Source organism: Athene noctua, chromosome 3 (assembly GCF_965140245.1).
Source record: "Athene noctua chromosome 3, bAthNoc1.hap1.1, whole genome shotgun sequence".
Taxonomy (NCBI): Eukaryota; Metazoa; Chordata; class Aves; order Strigiformes; family Strigidae; genus Athene; species Athene noctua.
Window position 1 is genome coordinate 10,687,906 of NC_134039.1, and position 15,034 is coordinate 10,702,939.

Consider the following 15,034-nt stretch of genomic DNA (forward strand, 5'->3'; position numbering starts at 1 on the left):
TGCAGTGTTTGTGTGTAGTACATCTCTCAGTGTGGGTAGACCCCTGTGAGCAAGATACAAAAGCACATTCTAAGACACTGCAGTACAATTCCTGATTTTATTGTGAAGCAGTGATAGATTTAGGACAGATTAAGAACTTCTGTATTACTGTAATGAAAAGAGCACCAGTTCTGAGGGAGTACACATAGAATGGCAATATTTAGTGAAACGGTCATTGTACACTTAACTGTATTTTATACCTAGATAACCTAGTAGGTGACTCTGTTAAAGAAGAGACCTTTCCCCATCAAACAGGATAGCTTTACAGTAGTTACCTCCTACTGTGCTACATACTCAGCAGTGCTATTACATGCTTCTAGTTTCGTTGAAAAATAAAATTGAATTGTAACAAATCCCTGATGCAAGATACTTTGAGCACCTGCAGGAAAACGTCCATGTAAACAGCAATACATGATACAGTACACTTTAAATAACAGACAAGACAAGTCCTATACCTTTTTGACAATATACTGAACAGCTTTATGCTGAAGCTAATAAACACAATCAGAACCCTAATGCACACTTTCTTGATTTAAGATGCTCAGAATTAAGCCACGTAATTTGGGAAGAAAACTGTAAACATCATGCCTGCCTCACAACAGGTTGACAGTGTGTGATTTCAGTGACAGCTGTTACAGCAGGGTTATAATCTACACTAACTAGTTACCCTCCATGCCTGACAACTGTCACTGGCTGTGAGGAAAGGATAAAACACACCGGTACAGGAATCTCTGACCAGTGTGGATTGTGGAGATACTGTTCGTATCTATTTTTCAAGTATGTGAAGCACCTACTGTCATAAGATCATCAAAACTTTTAGTGTTTTGATCAACTTATTGCTTTTACTTCATCTCTTCCTCACATGACAACAGAGGGAAAGAAGATGATGGTTAGGCACAAGCATTGAACCTCTTTTCTTTCTCAGTCACTAATATTGGCCAAAACTGTGTCTTATTTCAGCAAGTTCTGAGGAAGAGAGCTGTAGATTCTACAGCTGACTTCTTATTCACAGAACAGCCACCCTTATATTGAACTTAATATTTTTTACCTTTAAGAAAGACAAATAAGGAGAACACCCTCTAAGGTCTTAATAGCTTGAAGAGAACTGAGTCTTAAAAACTGTTAAAATCGAAAACCTCTTTCACCCTGCCCTAATTGTACCTGATGTAAAAATCAGCAGAGCTACGTGGTTTACAGGGCATGTGGTCTTTCAATTCCCTGCAATGTAATCTCTTCAAAGGGGTTGTCTCCTGCTAAAGGTCAGGTGGAGAGACTAATCACACAGAAATGACTGAGAATTTAAATGCCACAGAACTTAAGAACCACCAAAGTTGGCTTTTGCTTTTTTAAGGAATTCCAGTTCTTTACATTGGAATTTAAGGGGGAGAGATGGAGTGGTAGGCACACCTTACCCTAAGACAGCTCAGCTAGAATATTTAGGCCCTGTCCCGTGCGACACAAATTTTCCTCCCCAGTGTTGTGACTTGAGATGATGTCTCCACTCCCTTAATCCTGAATACGGTCCAATCACTAAACAGACAGAGCACTCTCTTCCCACCCAGAAAATACTCAGTACCCACAGCTGCAGAACACAACTTTCTGCACTTTTTTTAAGATAAAAGGCAGACTTAAAAAGCACAATTTGCTTAACTGTGCATGATTAAAAACACCACTTCATTTAAGATAAGGGTACACTTCCCATTTTCCCCTCTGGATATAAAAGGATTATGAGATACCCAAATACTGAGGCATCAGTAAAAAGTATACTGCTGCTGTAACTATTACATTGCGATTTATGGAATAAAATTAACGCCCCAAAGAAATCTTCACAAATGAGAAAGCAATTTTTCAAAAACTGCAAGGAATGGTATACATTAAATATAAAACTCATATACAAAAAAGGGCTAACTTTTTTTTAAAAAGTTTTGACAGTTCCTTAAAATTATCTAGTTCATTGATTTGAGCCTACCACACACTTACTTTGGACTATAATAAAATAACTAGAGGAGATAAAATACTAAGAAAATGCTTCAGTTGGAGAACCGAGGTACCAATCTTGATCACTGCATTAAAACTGCAGCACGTATGCATAGCCAAGAAGAAACAGCTCTCACGCACTGCTTCCCTCTTCCTCCCGTGCCACACCAGCACCGAACTCTGGAATCTGGTCTGCAAAGGACTGTGTCATCCATTGTCCATTAGGAACGTCACCAAAGGACGACCCCTCACAGTACTCTGGATTGCTTGCTGCTAGAACAAACAAAAATAATACAATACAGTTTTTAAAATGCAGCCGATACCGCTAAGTACTTGTTCATAAGCAATGGTTTACAGACCGAATGCCCCAAGCACCGCACTTTACCAGTTCCATTTGAGGAGAAATCGCACTGTTCGCTTTCATACAGTGCACGATCACAGTAAGCGCCTCCATACGCCGCTTCATAACCGGGATCGTATTTTTCTTCTTTGACAGCCATCTTTTTAGCATCCTCTGCCAAAACAGAAAACGTCAAGTATTAATAGTCAGAACAAAAATGATCAGAGCGCTTTTATCAGAGAACACTTGAAAAAACAGCCACCCACTCTACAAGATAATCCCTGCTCCCCTTAGATAATTAAGACTGTACTAAGAAGAGAGTGGAATCTGTAATTCTACACCAATGATTTAAAGATGGCACATCTCCCCCTCCCCTTAAATTCTTCATTTCTTTTTGCTGGGGAAACTACTACTTGTGTTGTACACTACATTTTAATAAAGGATTAACAAAATAACCACTATACCTTGTGCAAGTTGCAAGTCAAATGTGTACTGCACCTCCTGCACCTCTGTGTTGGGTGCGATGCCTTTCAGTTGGTCCCTTAAGTCTTTCAGCTTTATGTAATAATGAACTTTATCTTGTGCACGAGGAAACTGAGCACATCTTGCACTGGATGATGGCATAACATAGCAGAGCTTGAGACAAAGAGCAAGAAAAACAGCATTACTGGTCCCTGAGTTATGAAATAACAGTTAACCTCACTGTTTTAACCCTTTGTACAAACTTGAACTAATGTCATGGATGGTTGTGGAAGAGGATAAAAGGAGTCTCTCATTTTTCTCGGCCAGCTAGATATCTTGCCCAAAGAGAGGGGCCGATTCTCAGCTGCTGAAACAAGGACAATTTCCACGAGTTGTTTATGTGCTGCAGGAGAAGCAGTACCAGTATGTGTTACAACAAGTACAACCTACAAGCGTATGCCAGAGAGTGGAGCACACTCCAGAGCTCCCTGCACAAGCAGAGCTCTGAGCCAGAGAGCCCGCGGGAGTACGTGACAGCACACAAACACCCAGACCCATGAGGGAGGCACCACAGGTTCATTAGCCTGGCTTCTTGGCCACGTGTGTCTGCATCACACTTGCCAGGGTTTGAAACTCTGGAGTTAGTGTGGCTGAAGCCAATTAAAGCGTCTCTATCTCTGCCAAAAGCCCTAACTAAAGGCATGAAGTTAGTTCAGGAAAAAGGAATTGTATCCAATACTTTTATTACCAAGCAGTATTTATGAACAAGTAGTAGTAAAGAGGACTATTTATCTTTCTTACAAATACATCTCCTGTGGAAGTCTTTTAAGAGCTACTTAAGAAGCAAGCACTTTATCAACAACAGTTCTTCAGGCTCTGATGCCAACACTTCACCTTTAGGGAAGCACAGCTTAAACCGAGCTTAAACTTTCAGCACTAGTAATTAGGGATAGAAATAAAGCCAACTGAAACTTTTGGATTGACAAAGTCATGAAGCTTTGGTATAAGCTACCTTAGCAGATAGTGTAATTGCCTTTGCCTTAATCTGTTTAAAAGGACAGGATAAACAAACCTATATGTGACGATACACAGCTGGTCTCTTGAGATATCTTCCAGCATATGTATGACTAACACACTCTGCATCAAACTGTTTGTTTTATCTTAAGTGTCCAATTTAATTTCAAGATGCAAATCAGCTTAAGAAGACTGAGTGTGATTGAAGTGCCTGGGCATGCCCAGATCCAGTAATGCTGCAGCTGTTGTGTGTCACAGCACAACAATGGAGTTACTATTCTTTCTCTTCCACTGTGGCACTACTAGCACCATGGTCATGTTTGGTATCAAAATTCAGTAACATATACATGGAATTGGACACAGAGAATCAGATGAAAGTAGATGATAGTTCTCACAAAAGCATGTATTTTTTATTCATATAGTCCTCACAGAATGTACTAACCTACTAACCACACTACACCATTTCCCAGATGAAGTCTGCAAGTCTGAAGAAGCTGCATTGAAAACGTGTGCAAAAATTGCACTATCCCCCCGTTTCTTTAAAAGCCTTTCATATCCCTGGCACTTTGGGCAAATTTTGATGTTATCCTAAGTGCATGCAAGTTCTGTGACTCTGTGTTTTGAAACAGCCAAAAACAGAGTGCCATGTTTTCATCTCAGTATCAATACTTACAGTTTCTGTATCTGGCACTTTGTGTGGCTGCAGTCCAAATTCCAAGTTCTTAACTTTTATTCCAAAAACTTCTTTACTAAAAATTTCATAAATACCTAGAATGAAAAGAAGATGGGATAAGTGGACCCCCAAAAAAATTACCAACAGAACAAATTCATTTAAAAGTCGTGGTTCTCACATTTTCCATTGAAAGCTGCTATACGGGGTTTGTACTTCTGTAACTTCTGCATCAGAATTCGCCCCCCTTCCCGAAACTCTTTGCTAAAAGAGAAAGTACTCAAAATTATAATCACAACTGTTAATTCATTGATAAGAACGCTATTTCCTTTTGTTATCCTACCTGGAAAGGTCTTTGCTTCCAGGTGTTGTCCTTTCAACCATGTTTGTAAATCCAATCCCATATTTATGTGGCAAGGTGTGGTCATCCATATGGTTCAGCTGTTCGTTACTTAGACCAGACATGAACAGACACTTCCCTGTGAAGTAGGAAGATTCACATTTGTCTTTTTCTAAGGAAAAGAAAGAAAACAAAGAGCCCCCTCGACCAGCAGAGTACTGGAATACTAAAGGAAGAACCTATGTTAACAGAGCATCAGTTAATCTGGGAAGACTACTGCCCTATCCAGAAAAGTTCAAAATAGCCAAAATTACTTTGTCTACTGCAAGAGGATAGAAAAATCCCCAGCAAACAACAGGAATTTCTCACCACGATCCTGTGTATGGAAACCAGCCCTTTACTCTAAAAGATCAGTACAGAGCTTTGGATTCTGCAATTCACTTAAGCAGAGAGTGATTGCAATCAATATGGATTTTGTGGGAAAGAATGTGGCAAATACACGTCAGCTTTCTTTCACAACCTTGCCATCGCTTCTCCTTGCACTGGTCCTCTCTGACAGAAGATGTTGACATCTTACACTCGTATTTAGGAAATAACAGTATAGTCTGTGTGATGTGCACTGCCAATCTCTTAAACCCAAATTAACCACAGCTAGCTCCTAACAACTCGGGAAGGTTACAAACACATGGATTTGTCAGAGCATGCATATCTGGTCTGCTTCTCGGTAAAGGAGGCTGTTAGTCGGGTTAGTCTGCAGAACACTCGAGAAATACCCAAGCCTGATGGACACCAGAAGCATTTTGGCTGGAGTATCACAGGGCTGCCCACGTGGAGCTCTCTGCTACCACATCTGGAATGGCTCTCAGTATGCAAAACAGAGCATTTCAGCAGAGTTCAGGTATGACCTTTATGAGAACGTGCTGCAGAAAATGTTACTTAAGATGGAAAAACACCTAGGAAAAAGTATCTGTCACGAGAATCAAGTATACTACATGCGTATACCTGCTGGGAAAGGGCAATGATTTTTGGGTTTTTGTCAGTTCTATACAAGCTTTCTAAGAGATGAATAAATGCAAACAGAAGGCAGCTTGCTGAAATGCGTTTTTTAGGAAAATGTTTGTGTAGTTTCATTTTATATCAGAAATTGATGTCTGTTACAATTACCCTTGATAACTCAAGTAGTAGAGTTTTAAGTTTTATCTCTTATGTTGCACACTAATATGCGCCAAGAAGCTATCTGGTAATACGGTGTTTACATGACAATTCTAAACCTACACTGAAAGTCACTGATTATTGCTCTTTTATTCTCTTTTACATACGGTATTTGACAGAAGTAATTATGAGATTTAAATCACTCTGGGATGGTTGAAAGCAAAATACCTCTCTGCATCAACAACAAAAAAACCAACCAAAACAAAAAACAAACCCCAAGCCAATTTAATTAAAATGCTACAAGTTCTAATAAATTTCTGCAAATTCTGTAAGAGGAAAGAAAACAAAAACGTACAAAAATGGTTTCCAGGTCCAGGGTAATGGTGTCCTTTGTAAGCTGCCATCAAGCCAGGGTTTATGCCAATCTACAAAGATACCAGTCCATTTTAACAATGAGAACATGTCTTGCTAGTCAGGAATTTAATCAAGTTACAGTAAGGATGCTTATTCAATTCTCTTTAAGTTACTGTCAGTAAACAAAGCTGTGTTAATGGTACCTTCCATCATTATTTAAAAAAATTGTCAACTTTATAGCAGTGTCTCATTTAGATGTGCAATGTCAAAAGAGCAGCTCACAGTCTGTTTTACAGCCACCGGTATAGCGCTTCCAGTAAATAAAGTGTCAAGTAATGGTCTCTTACAACTATGTATTATACGTAAGCCTTAGATTTCTCAGAAGTTAGAACTATGTTACTCTGATTTTTGACAGAAAATGCAAAGCAGCTCTACGCACAGTAAACAGTTTATATACTTATCTTTCAAGATCATGCCATACAAGCAATATAGATAAGTAAGCAGAATGTAAATCTTAACTAGTGAGTACTGACTATTCACTTTTCTACCTAATCTTACAACTGAGTTACTTACTATTACAATGTCCAGATCAAAGGTCAAAATATCAGGTAGAGTCTTGGTCAAAAGCTCAGCTTCAGATACACCATTAAAACGGTCCACTTTTCTTTTGACTTTAAAAGTATCTGTGATCTTTTCTTGTTTGCCTTTTGACTTGGCTGGTTTTTCTTTTTTAGCAGCAGGCTTTTTGGGTTGCTTTGGCTCAGTTGCTTTGGCTTTTCTTTTCCTTCCTCCTTTTTTCACTTCTGAAACACACAGCAAATATCCCTTTTGTACACTTCTAATGTTGCAGTGTAGATATTCAAAAAAGACTGAGCTAAATGTAGGGATTCAAGAAGAAATCAGACAGATAAATTTACCTTAAAAATTCATTAATTTAAACAATTATCAGATGAATCTCGGTTTTGCAGGCTCAACACAGAGCTAGCCTGGGGTCTCTCTGTACCACAGACACACACACTACTCACAGGCAACTATGCTGACTTAGGATACAAACCAAGAATAACCTCATGGGTAGGTTATGTTGTTTACATGCTGTATGTAACAACCCATTGGAAACAGCTTCATTTCTTTTGGAGGATATGGCAGAACATCAAAGCTTAGGTTCTAAGGAATGTGACAGTAAGTTTTAGTCCAGTATTCACACTTCAGCTTCTAAATATGAAAGTTGATTGTTACAGATCACATATTGGAGAAACTGAACAGCACGTCCAGTGCATCATATAGCAAGGTATGAGACCTTCAGGATCTCAGTTTGAATGAGTGGCACCAAACATTAATTTTTATTTACAAAATGCAAATATGAAGTAGTCCCTGTTCACTCACTTGAAACTTTCTCATCCTCTGGCCCTTAAAGCTTAGAGATTCAAGCAGCACAGGTACTGGTCATGACATGACCACTCAGACATTGCTCTCTATCCTTGTTCATTAATAATGTCAAGCTGCAGAACACAACTTGAAAAACACAAAAACATATTATAGCAATCAGCAAAGAGCCAAAGTAATCTATTACTTTAAAACAGAGACTTCCATCTTATTTTCAAAATTACTAGATACCAGGGCACTGCCCTAAGTCTGCAAACTTTTGGGGGCTATTCTTGTAAGAAAGCTGAGTGCAAAGAAAAAGGAGGACAAAACCCATGTGAAATTCCCACTGCAACACTGAGGCAACTGCTTAGGAAAGCTGTAAGTAACAGTACTCAAGCTATAGTCTAGTTACAATGAAGAAGAAACTAAAAAGGCACAGACGGTGAGGCATATAAGCAGCTTTTCTTTCCTACCCCTTGAAGAGTTCAGAGGTTTATCATGTGATGGCAAAATGTCACAGATTCTCTGACTCCTCTGAGTAGGATGTACTTCAAATGGAAGCAGGATAATGTTCTCCTAACTCTCACGCTGATACCTACCAACCAGACACTGTCGTGAAAGATGAACAATGCCAGGGCAGCCTTTCAGAGTATAATCCTAGAAATTTTACTTTTTTCATCACAGCAGGTAGCTGGACTTCAAATCTTTGCCTTTCATGCATGCTCCTGTAAATTTCATGCACATTTGGTAAATTTTCAAGCCCTGCCTTTGAAGGCATTACTCAACTTCCAATTCTTGCAAAAATATTAGGGAACAGTTTCAAAACAGAAGATAACAGTTGTCCAAAAAATACTTGAGAGTGCAGTCAAACAGTGTGCTCACGGTGACATCACATTATCCAATAATAAAGCTACAAAAGAAGCCTAAATACATAGCAGCTGTGATTTATCCTAGCTGTAGTGAATAATACTGTGAATGAATTGAGCAGTCACAACTACTTTAAACTGGTGGTTTTCTTCCTGTGATTTCATCTGGCCATGCATTACAACAACAACAAAAAACCCCCCAAAAAACAGCTTATCAAAGGATGCACTTAAACAAGCAATGTCATTGCATGAATTGGCTGATTACCTTAGTACAGAGAGCTCTGGCCTACATCTAAATATTAAAAGCAAGATGAAACTCAGCATCAGAGTATTTGCTATATAATCATAATTTAAGCATCGCAGAGATCATTGGGTTTTTTTACATGGCAAAGTGCAAGCAGAATAACAAAACAAGGGATCCTTTCTTGCCATGGTTATTGTAAAGCCTCGGTGTACAAAGTCCTAGAGGGGGAAAGGAGGCAACATACAAGTGCATAAAGTACAAAACTTGTTCTGCACTGTTTGTATTTGTTTATATAAGCCTCACTAAAACCAAACAATCCTTAGAGTATATACGCAATTCACTATCTGTGATTACTACAACCCGCTAAACCACCATTTAAACAAAAATATTTTGAATAAACAGTATTATACTGTACTTGTCTTGCAGAAATTAAAAAAAAAAATGTTTGGAACTCAGACTTCAAAAAGAAAACTTCTCTAACAGAATATTAAAAGCCATGAAATCAGCTAAAAATAATAAATTTCTTTACTGAAACAAAAAAATCTCCTTTTTGTGGAACAAGATGACTTTCTGAGACTGAGCAATGTGAATACTATCACCTGGGTTGACTTCTTAATTGTCTGGTAAAAAATGTTACCTAAAGAACTTAATTAATCAATACTTCCTCTGAGAGCATCAAGAAAAGGAAATCCAGTAGGTCCAAAGAAGCAGCTGAAGACCAATAATTTTCTCCCCCAATCAATTAATAACGTTTTAGCCCACTTAGCACAGCCCACTCAAGCTACCTTTTGGAGGCTCCTGAGCAATGTTTGGCTCTGGAATGCCCTCTAGAGTCGGCTGCTCAGTCATGATTTCCATGTTAGGCGCTGCAGTCATCATCTGATGGAACGGAAATGTGTAAAATGCTTGAGCTTGCTGAAGATATGCGTAGTATCTTAGAAAGGGAGGAAAAAAGAGATATAATTTATCAACAATTTAGAAACTTAGTGGCGTACCAAACAACATCAATCTTTATCAAGGCCGGTGTGTACTGCACTTAGATTCTCCAATCATTCTATTAACAAGGCAGTAAATTATCCATATCCACTAAGCAATCTGACTGCGCAGCTGGTATCAGGTGATGTTAAACCCAATATTAACAGTACAGTTCTCTTGTGAATAATGTGAAAGAAACTCAACAGCTGTAAGCAAGATGTAGAGCTTTTCCTTTTTTTCTGGAAAAACACTGTAGCAAACATTACCAAGGCAAACTACCAAATGTACCAACAATTTACAAGACAAGAGAGTTAAAATCTTCTGGACTTCAAGTTCCCGAAGTTTTAAATTTTCTTAATGTTATACCAGTTACTTATCTGATATGATACAGAATGGATGAATCATTCTAGCCTTCGAAGCATTATGAATACACACCGCATGAGTTGTCATGCAGATTATTAAACAGATTTAACAAATCATGTGGCAGATGTTGTCCAGTTATCTCACTCTGGATCCCAACAGAAATACTGCACTTATTCTACATGGTATTGTGTGTATACACCCACACAGACACACAGAGATTCAGTCTCCTTCTATGCACAAAGACATTTTTCCATATACAGTTCTTTTGCTCCACACATTTATTCATCACATACATCCCTCACACTCCAACACAAACTTCTGCTTTATACCATCATTCCCTTATACCTACGCAGCCGCCTTCTTGTCCAGATTCTACTGCCATACAAATACATAAAGATTTTGTGAATAGTAAATTTTCCAGAAATAATTTTATCATCTCAAAGCTATTCATAGAAACACCAAATGATTTTTTGATATACAGAAATCTGGTCAAGATTGGCTATTTGGACAAGGCCAAGAGCATCCTGGCTTGTATCAGAAATAGCATGGCCAGCAGGACTAGGGAAGTGATCGTCCCCCTGTACTTGGCACTGGTGAGGTCGCACCTCCAATACTGTGTTCACTTTTGGGCTCCTCACTACAAGAAAGACATTGGGGTGCTGGAGCGTGTCCAAAGAAGGGCAGCAAAGGTGGTGAAGGGTCTAGAGCACAAGTCTTAGGAAGAGCAGCCAAGACAACTGGGGGTGTTTAGCCTGGATGAACAGGGCCTCAGGGGAGACCTTATTGCTCTCTACAACTACCTGAGAGGAGGCTGTAGCGAGATGGGTGTCGGTCTCTTCTCCCAAGTAACAAACTATAAAACAAGAGGAAACAGCCTCAAGTTGTGCCAGGGAAGGTTTAGACTGGATATCAGGAAAAATTTCTTCACCTAAAAGGTTATCAAGCACTGGAACAGGCTGCCCAGGGAAGTGGTTAAGTCACCATTCCTGGAGGTATTTAAAGACCTGTAGATGTGGTGCTTAGGGACATGGTTTAGTGGCGAGCTTGGCAGTGTTAGGTTTACAATTCGACTTGATGATCTTAAAAGTCTTTTACAACCTATGATCTAAATATCTCAGAAGAAGGGATCATTCTCTATTATGCAAAGGGTATTTAAGAATCCCACTGTAAATCAGATTTATGTCAGAATAGCCCAAACACTTGCCCTGAATCAAGGAGAATAAATCTGAACGTGGGTCTGTCAAATTTCTGGGGAAGTTGCCTAACAAAGTCACAGGAGATTTTCAGAGTACAGTAAATACCTCAAGCCCCCAAGCTGGAAGAGTTCCATTTTATATAAAATACTTGTGCAATTACTGAACCCAGCAAAACTGATCTTCAGATTTGCATTGGGAAACACAACATAAGACATGTCAAATCCAGCTCATAATGTAATAAATGTGTAATCATACAGAGCAGAACAGTGTGAGTAAGAGAGAGGTGAAATCATCTAACCCAAGACCAGATGTCTTCTTGTAATACATGCCTTATTTTATGCATATAGAAAGTCTCCTTGTAAACGGAATAAAATTCCCTTTAAACAGAGGAAAACTTGCACCATATCATGGACAAGTCCCCTAATCACATGGTGATGGGAGCTTTTACCCCTACCTCTAAGCTTCATAAACATTTTTTAGGTCATTTTTCTTGCACGGGTTCAGAAACACAATTTTTTGTTATTGATGCATGTATTATGGAACATTTTAATAAATGTTTTCAGTTCCACGAGGAAAAGGCAGTGATTTAACCCCCCCTTCAGTTCATACTAAAAATGAAAGAAAAAGAAAAGAAAAAGATGTCCGTCCACTGAAGCAAACCCAAATACTAAACCATCACAAACCCACCTCCACACCCACAGGCCCCCACAGTCTACACGTACGAGTTTCCTGACACGCGGCGAGCCCCGTCCCCACCCGCCCCGGGGGGTACGCAGGGTCTCCATCTCGCCTGCCCTACAGCCTCCGCACCCCCGGCCCACGGGCAGCGCCCACCCCACCCGCAAACCTCTCCCCGTGAGCACGCCTCAACTTTCCTCCCTTCTCCCACGCACACGCACCCCCCCCCGCAGGTCCCCCCGCACACCAGTCCCGCTTTACCCCCCTCGTGCCACCACTAACCCCACGCACCGCCCAGCGGAGCTCCCGCCCGGGCGGGCACCTCCCCCGGCGCCCGCCCGCGATACACAGACACGGCAGCGCGCCCCACGCTCCCACAGCCACACGCCTCCGTCCACGTCCACCCCCACCCCGCTCCCGCACAGGCCGCCCCCCGGCCCTGGGCCCATCTCGCCGCGCCCACTCCCACACCCCGCCCGGGAGCGCCTGCCCGCCCCTCGCCTCCCGCTTTGTGACCGAGGGGGGATCTCGGGCTTGGGGGCCGCCACAGCGCGGCCGCGGGGGAGAAGGACAACGGCGGTGCCCAACGCGAGGCCCGAGGCGGCCCCGGGTACCGGTACCTGCCCAGCTCCTGGGCCTCCATGCCGGGCGCGGAGCCTCCCGGCGCCGATGGGGCCTATTGTCGCCGGCCGCCCCCCGCCGCCCCCTCCCCCCGCGCCTCAGCGCCCCGACCGACCTGCCGGGCAGCCCCGCGTCACGTGAGCGGCGGCGGCCAATGGGAGCGCGCAGCCGGCCGGCCGCGCCGGGGAGGGCGGGGCAAGGGGAGGGGGCGGGGCAAGGGGAGGGGGCGGTGCCAGCGCCGGCGAGGGGCGGGTCCCCCGGCCGCCGCCTAGGCCGGGGAGGAGGCGGCGGGCGCCTCCGGTGAGGCCGTCAGCCCGCCCTGCCCGGAGGGTTTCGGCGCCTAGGCCACAACTTGCCCCGCGTCTCCGCGGCGGGGTACGGCTCCGCGAGGGGCGGGCCTCGGCACCCCGCCGCCGCGCTGCGGCCAACCGGGAGGCGGCGGGAAGGGGGGGTGACGCACGTCCGGCGCGTTACGTGGATGGGGTGGGGGGTGTCGGGCCGGCGCCGCAGGCCCTCCCCCGCCTCTGCGAGCTCCTCCGGGAGGAGGAGGAGGAGGAGAGGGGGCCAAGGTCGCCGCGCTCCCGGGCCTTCCCCGCGGCCATGCCCGCCGGCGTGCCGTGGCCCACCTACCTGAAGGCGGTGGCGGGCAGCATGCTGGCCATGTTCGCCGGCGCCGAGGTCGTGCACAGGTACTACAGGCCTGACCTTGTAAGTGCCGGGGCCGTTCCGGTCGCTGGTTGCGTTACGGAGCCGGGTAGCAGCTCTGCGGGTGGGGGCCGTCCCCTAAGGGGCCTTGTGTAGAAAGGGCTCTGGTCGGACCGCAAAAAGTGATCAGCCTCTGAAGGAAAAGCGACCGGGTCCCTTGGGAGCTGCCTTCAAACTGGCGACGTGGTACCGAAAATTAAAAAAAAAACTACGCGAACTTCTTCAGGAAGGGGTTTTCGCTGTGGGAAGCTGGTTTTTGGAAAGAGCGTGCAAAAGTGGCGAGAAGGGGTTATACTAGATTTAAGTAGACTTGTTTTTACCCCTGCAATGGAGATGACCAAAAGTATACTTCAGGAACAAGGACAGACTCAGAGTGGACTATCAAAATCCTGCAACTAGCGGGAACCAAGCTCCAGTTGAGACCATCCACCAGGAATATCAATGGTTGATGGTCTTTTGGAGGCCTTCTAACTTGTAAGCCTTATCTCACCCTCCTGCTCTTATACACTTTCGTGTTTTTTTAAAAAAACACTTTTCAGATTGGAAATAAGTTAAAAAGTCACTGTGCTTGAGTTGTCAAAATTTAAGTAATGAGGCTTAAATAATTGATAAATGTGTAAGAATTAATGTATTTTCATAGTGTGTACCGTAGTCTTTGTTGCAAGCAAATCGGCATTTTTATTCAGAATGATCTAATGATCTACATCTCTCTAAACCAGCATGATTTTTGAGGAGTTATGGCTCTTAAAATGTCATCTGTTCTCTTTTACTTTTTAAAATTTTATCTCTAGTTGCAGTGTTTAATTTCTAAAACAAAGGTCGAAGCAGTGAAACTTATTCCTCTGTTACCAAGAGAAAAAATATTTGTGGAAACTTCCAACTGTACTAGACATCTCAACCAAACCTACTTTCTTAAATGGGAAAAAGAAGCTTTGTTCATTGTTGATTTGACCATTATTCTTTTTCCTCCTCTTTTTCAAATCATATTTTGCTACTTTAAAATAAGAGTCAAATTACAAAAAGGTAATAGGCTAATTTTTAAGATGTTTTGCATGGAAGAATTACACTCCGCTCAAAAAAGGTGGCGATATAATCACAATTTAGGTCTCTTACAGAGTGTGTTAAGTGTTCTGTGAGTTTAGTTTTTCTTCTGTCACAACACTGACGTCTTTCTCTGTTTTTAACAGAGTATACCTGAAATACCTCCTAAGCCTGGAGAACTGAAAACAGAACTGTTGGGTCTAAAAGAAGGATCAAGCAAGGTTCAGACTTCACAGCAGTGACCAGCATTTACTTATGTTATGAAAACTGGAACTGATAAAATATTTGTTCAACTGCCTCAACTGCAGAAATCCATACATGAAATACTGTACTCCCTTGATACTTTTTTGCTTGCTTTAAGCAGGATTACAAGCAGCATTAAAAATAAATGTACAGTGAATACTGTTAAGTTGAATCAGTTATCTGCCAAAATTCTTACGATTTCTTAAATCTTGATTGCAGTGTAAGTATCCTTCAGAACAGAAGATGTAAAGTCATACTGGTGAGTGTGAGGGAATTTGAAACTTTTCAGCTGATCAGCAAGTATAGGAAGTTTAGCATATTGAAAAGTCAAGCTTTTATGGCCACTCATTAGCCTGAATAAGTTTACCTGTTCATCTGTAGTAGAACCC

General features: G+C 42.2%; 2 protein-coding genes across 4 annotated transcripts; one reads left to right on the top strand and one right to left on the bottom strand.

Moving 5' to 3' along the window:
- Positions 1-47: 47 nt before the first annotated feature.
- On the bottom strand, positions 48-12,798 carry TDG (thymine DNA glycosylase). Of its 3 annotated transcripts, none has more exons than XM_074901955.1 (10): positions 12,656-12,759; positions 9,609-9,757; positions 6,922-7,151; positions 6,350-6,419; positions 4,846-4,981; positions 4,684-4,766; positions 4,506-4,600; positions 2,821-2,992; positions 2,402-2,530; positions 48-2,289 (listed from the first exon to the last, which is right to left on the bottom strand). In XM_074901955.1, the coding sequence occupies exons 1-10, from the start codon at positions 12,676-12,678 to the stop codon at positions 2,150-2,152; spliced, it is 1,227 nt and encodes a 408-aa protein (XP_074758056.1). In that variant the 5' UTR covers positions 12,679-12,759; the 3' UTR covers positions 48-2,149. The 3 variants fall into 3 exon arrangements, with proteins under 3 accessions (XP_074758056.1, XP_074758057.1, XP_074758058.1); XM_074901956.1 differs by having other exon boundaries at positions 54-2,286; XM_074901957.1 differs by lacking the exon at positions 12,656-12,759 and adding an exon at positions 12,772-12,798 and having other exon boundaries at positions 56-2,289.
- A 105-nt stretch (positions 12,799-12,903) lies between these two features.
- Positions 12,904-14,807, top strand: UQCC6 (ubiquinol-cytochrome c reductase complex assembly factor 6). The gene is made up of 2 exons (XM_074901960.1): positions 12,904-13,364; positions 14,549-14,807. The coding sequence occupies exons 1-2, from the start codon at positions 13,257-13,259 to the stop codon at positions 14,642-14,644; spliced, it is 204 nt and encodes a 67-aa protein (XP_074758061.1). The 5' UTR covers positions 12,904-13,256; the 3' UTR covers positions 14,645-14,807.
- Positions 14,808-15,034: the final 227 nt, after the last annotated feature.